Below are 3847 nucleotides of genomic sequence, written 5' to 3'. Positions count from 1 at the left end.
ATGGATGGATGGATGGATGGATGGATGGATGGATGGATGGATGGATGGATGGATGGATAATTGAATCCTACCTGTTGGTGTTACAACACTTGAAGCAGGTCCCGCTCTTGGTGACACCATTACAGTCGTTGTCCTCCTTGTTGGCACAGTTGTCCGCGTCTCCCTTGTCATCATAGTTAGTCCAGCATCCCCGCTCGATGGTGAAGGCGTACCCCAAAAGGGTCCTGATCCTCGTCTGAAAAAAGATTGTTGATATTGATCTCAATACAAATAATGTAGTGCAGGTGGTTGTATGTGACGGTACAACCCTTCAGAAAGTGAGAGACGAAAGAACGAAATATAGATGGATAGAAACATCGAAAAAGAAAGGAAGGAAAGAATTAAAGGACGGACGACAAAGAAAGAAGAAAGAAAGAATCAAAAGAAGAAAGAAAAAAGGAAAGAAAGAAAGAGAGAGAGAAAGAAAGAAAGAAAAAAGAAAGAAAGAAAAAAGAAAGAAAGAAGATACACGGCGTAGGAGGACAGGGAGGTTGCTTGGTTGGGAAATAGGAAGAGGAGTGGAGTTATTCTCCAATCAGAAGTTGGGTCGGGTGGGATAATAGTGACCGGGATTTCTTACTGTTCGGGTGGGAAAGAAAGAAGGAAAGAATGAATGAAAAGAAAAGGAAATAGGTCACAGAAGACGGAGGAGAGAGATGGAGAGAGGAGTGGAGTGAGGGAGTAACATACGAAGCATTGCGCAGAGGCTGCACAAGTGGCGGTCTGCACAGTGGAGTTGCGGTTGTTGGCGTTTTTGAGACACGGGTTGTTCCCGGTTATACCGCCCGTGACGGAGTCGGACACGTCCGCTTCGCACTGGAAGCAGTTGATGGTCTGACTCGCTGCGTCTGTAAAGAACATGCATGAGACAAAGTCAGTGGACATTATGGTAGAATGGGTACATTCTCAGAACTATGTGACTGTAACCGACACAGTCTCAACTATTTCCATATAAACCAATTTAGGATTATATCTTTTATTCTATATTTCATTATATTTGATGGTACGCTTTCATTCTATATGTCCTTGGCATCAGAACACGCTGGCAATCAAGGTAATCCTTATGGCCAGGTGGTCCTTATGCACAGGTTTGACTGTGTATCAATGACCAGGTGGTCTTTTTGTACAGAGTAGGACCTGGTGTACATTTGAACAAAACTCGGATGAAAACTAGCAAATTTTCCTCTGTTTTGACGTTACGTGCCTATCCTGGCGTTAAGAATTTTTGGTTCCATTAAATCTCTCGTAAAAAAGGTCAATGAATGATTTCTAGGCGTTGCCATCCTTGGAACTCAGCCAACCGTGTGATCACACGCACAGTCACCACACCGCTGTGGTCCGACCGGTACTGGCCTTCTTTGTCATACTGATCTAAGGCCATCGATTTTAACAGAAAAATTCGTCGGTGAAGGTTGGGTATCCCGATGATAAGGTACGCACGATAACAGTCACTCACTCAAACAACTGGATAGATTTGGGAAACGGTCAGGCGTTTCAGGTAGCGTCCACTATATTATGTCAGTGATGGCATGAGAAGTTGTCCAATAGGTGTTTGAACCACAAATATGAATTGAATTTAACCAAAAACTATCACAATTTGGCTTATGGCTATCGATTACATACGATCCACGGAGTACAAGTAATATTTGAAAGACAAGACGACACACAAAACTTACACAATACACTTCCTTATCAATGATAAAACTAGTTTGAACTAGTTACAACAGTGCTAAACTGGTACTCAAATGTCGCCACGTAAAAGAAAATGTGAAAAGTAAAAACTCACATGCAGTGAGACTCAGAAACACGGCTACTACCAGCAGCTTCATGGTGTGGGATAGATGGTTTCTCTCTGTAATGCACAGTGTATTAACATGCAGTTATCACAATAATACGACTGTTCAGTTAGAATGTGTCCTGAGGGCTCACAGATTCACACAAAGTTATGTATTGACAAGGTTTACAATGCCAAAGACATAAAAACAGTGTGGCTCCCGAAAATGATTTACGTATACAGTTTGTCCACTTTGATTCACCACAAAAGTGGAAGGGAGCCGACAAAATGTGGTAATATATTGATTTTAATTTCCCGTCCAGTAAAAGAACTATACAGCATGAAATATAGAAAAAGCTGTACCAAATCAGAACGCAAAAATATAAGAGGTTAAATCACAGCCATATTTTGGATTGGAACTGCCTGATATTTACTGTGAAAGACCAGTTAGGCTTTGTTCCGGACCAATTCACTGTGCACTGCATTCACCCTGTACGCATTTACAAAGATTAAGAACTAACGTTCACTGAATATTTGTTCAGTGAGTAATACAAACAATCGACACGGCACTGTCAAGACAATTTCAACTGTAACAATTCTGTACTGAGATATAATACCGATCTATTTCATTTCACCGCTGAAACATTTGCGATCAAACCTTTGCCAGGTGGCTCAACGAATTCCATAGGTATAAAACGAATCTTTTTAAGTTTGTATGTTCTGTTGCCTGCTAAATCACACTAAGACAAAATTCGTTATAATACAGTAATAAAATCAAGGACCACACACATCACACTGTGATAACTCAGCAATCACTGGTGGAAAAGGGGCGAATTCTGAGCGCAACAGCTCGGACAAAGCCGCGCCGCGAGCGCGTCCTTCATCCGTGGCAGATAACAGTTGACGTGCGCACTGATCCATTCACAAGTATCCGCCACTTTGACAAAAACATTGTGTAAATTTGAGAGGTTTCTAGCGCAACACCCAGGCCAGGTGCGCACAGTTTAGACACCCAGGAGTGTACTACACTAAGGACGTTGAATTAGACATATCTTAGACGCAATTTATCCGGGCGGTGGATGCATGTGACCCGATGGAACTGTGTTAACAGACGTTAAGACTTAGGCGAGAATCATGAAAACTATGGCCCTTATCCACTAAGCAGTAATGGCTTCAGAGCGACAGTACACCGAATAAAATTGTATTTCATAATTAGAATATAACACAACATGTCAGAGTATGATTTAAACAACAACAAAACGTAAAAATTAGTACTCTATATATGTATGAAATTCGTTTAGCGGCTGAAACTGCATGTCCTGCACCCACCGTATCGGTCTTGTCGGCACACTGACAACTAAATCTATAAGTATACTCCTCTTATACGTTTCAATGTTAAGTTGAAAAGGTTACGGTATGATTTATCGTTTAGCTTGCGCTTTTCTCATGTTTCTAGACGTGATTGATAAGTTCTGGAACTTACCTAGATGAAACAGCTCTGTCCTCGTCCCGCTGTCGGCGGCAAAGTGCGGGCGGGTTGTGTTGGACTAGCAAGGCCACACCTAGACTAGGCACGCCTCATTAGATGCTTAACGTTGGGCACCTGTGATTATGGACCAGTCAATGTTATCTTTAAACTCTCAGTTCTTTACCTACCTACCTACCTAGTCCCTTGACCTCCAGGTCTTTGGGGGGGGGGGGGGGGGGACAAGGTAACCATGAAGATAGAAAGTTGTCTCCAGGCCCTCACAGTTCTTTACCGTAAATTAACCATACCTGTTCACAAGCATGTTCCTGCGTTTAGATAAGAAATACAATGAAAACTGCTGACTAACAAAGAGACAACTCGTCATGAGTGACCGAGAAAAAGTGGTCTACATGGACAAGTTGTCATTATAGACAGGATTCTTTATTATCTAAGAAACCACCAAAACTTGGTCAAACTGATCAGGTGGTCCTTGAATACAGGGTTTGGCTGTACATCAATATCCAGGTGGTCCTTATTTAGAGGTGGTCAGTAGAACAGGTTGACTG

General features: G+C 42.1%; 1 protein-coding gene across 1 annotated transcript in view; it reads right to left on the bottom strand.

Annotated features, from left to right (window-relative positions):
- Positions 1–3317, bottom strand: part of LOC118431343 — a 4598-nt gene extending 1281 nt beyond the window's left edge. The window contains exons 1-4 of the mRNA XM_035842463.1: positions 3297–3317; positions 1826–1891; positions 730–887; positions 72–235 (exon numbers count right to left, since the gene is read on the bottom strand). Of these exons, the coding sequence (XP_035698356.1) occupies positions 72–235; positions 730–887; positions 1826–1868 (365 nt within the window). The 5' untranslated portion in view covers positions 1869–1891; positions 3297–3317. The remainder of the gene's footprint in view (positions 1–71; positions 236–729; positions 888–1825; positions 1892–3296) is intronic.
- Between the last annotated feature and the right edge of the window lie 530 nt (positions 3318–3847).

Source organism: Branchiostoma floridae, chromosome 15 (assembly GCF_000003815.2).
Source record: "Branchiostoma floridae strain S238N-H82 chromosome 15, Bfl_VNyyK, whole genome shotgun sequence".
Classification (NCBI taxonomy): domain Eukaryota; kingdom Metazoa; phylum Chordata; class Leptocardii; order Amphioxiformes; family Branchiostomatidae; genus Branchiostoma; species Branchiostoma floridae.
Note: the sequence above shows the minus strand (reverse complement) of the source record. Positions and strands in the feature narration are given on the sequence as shown.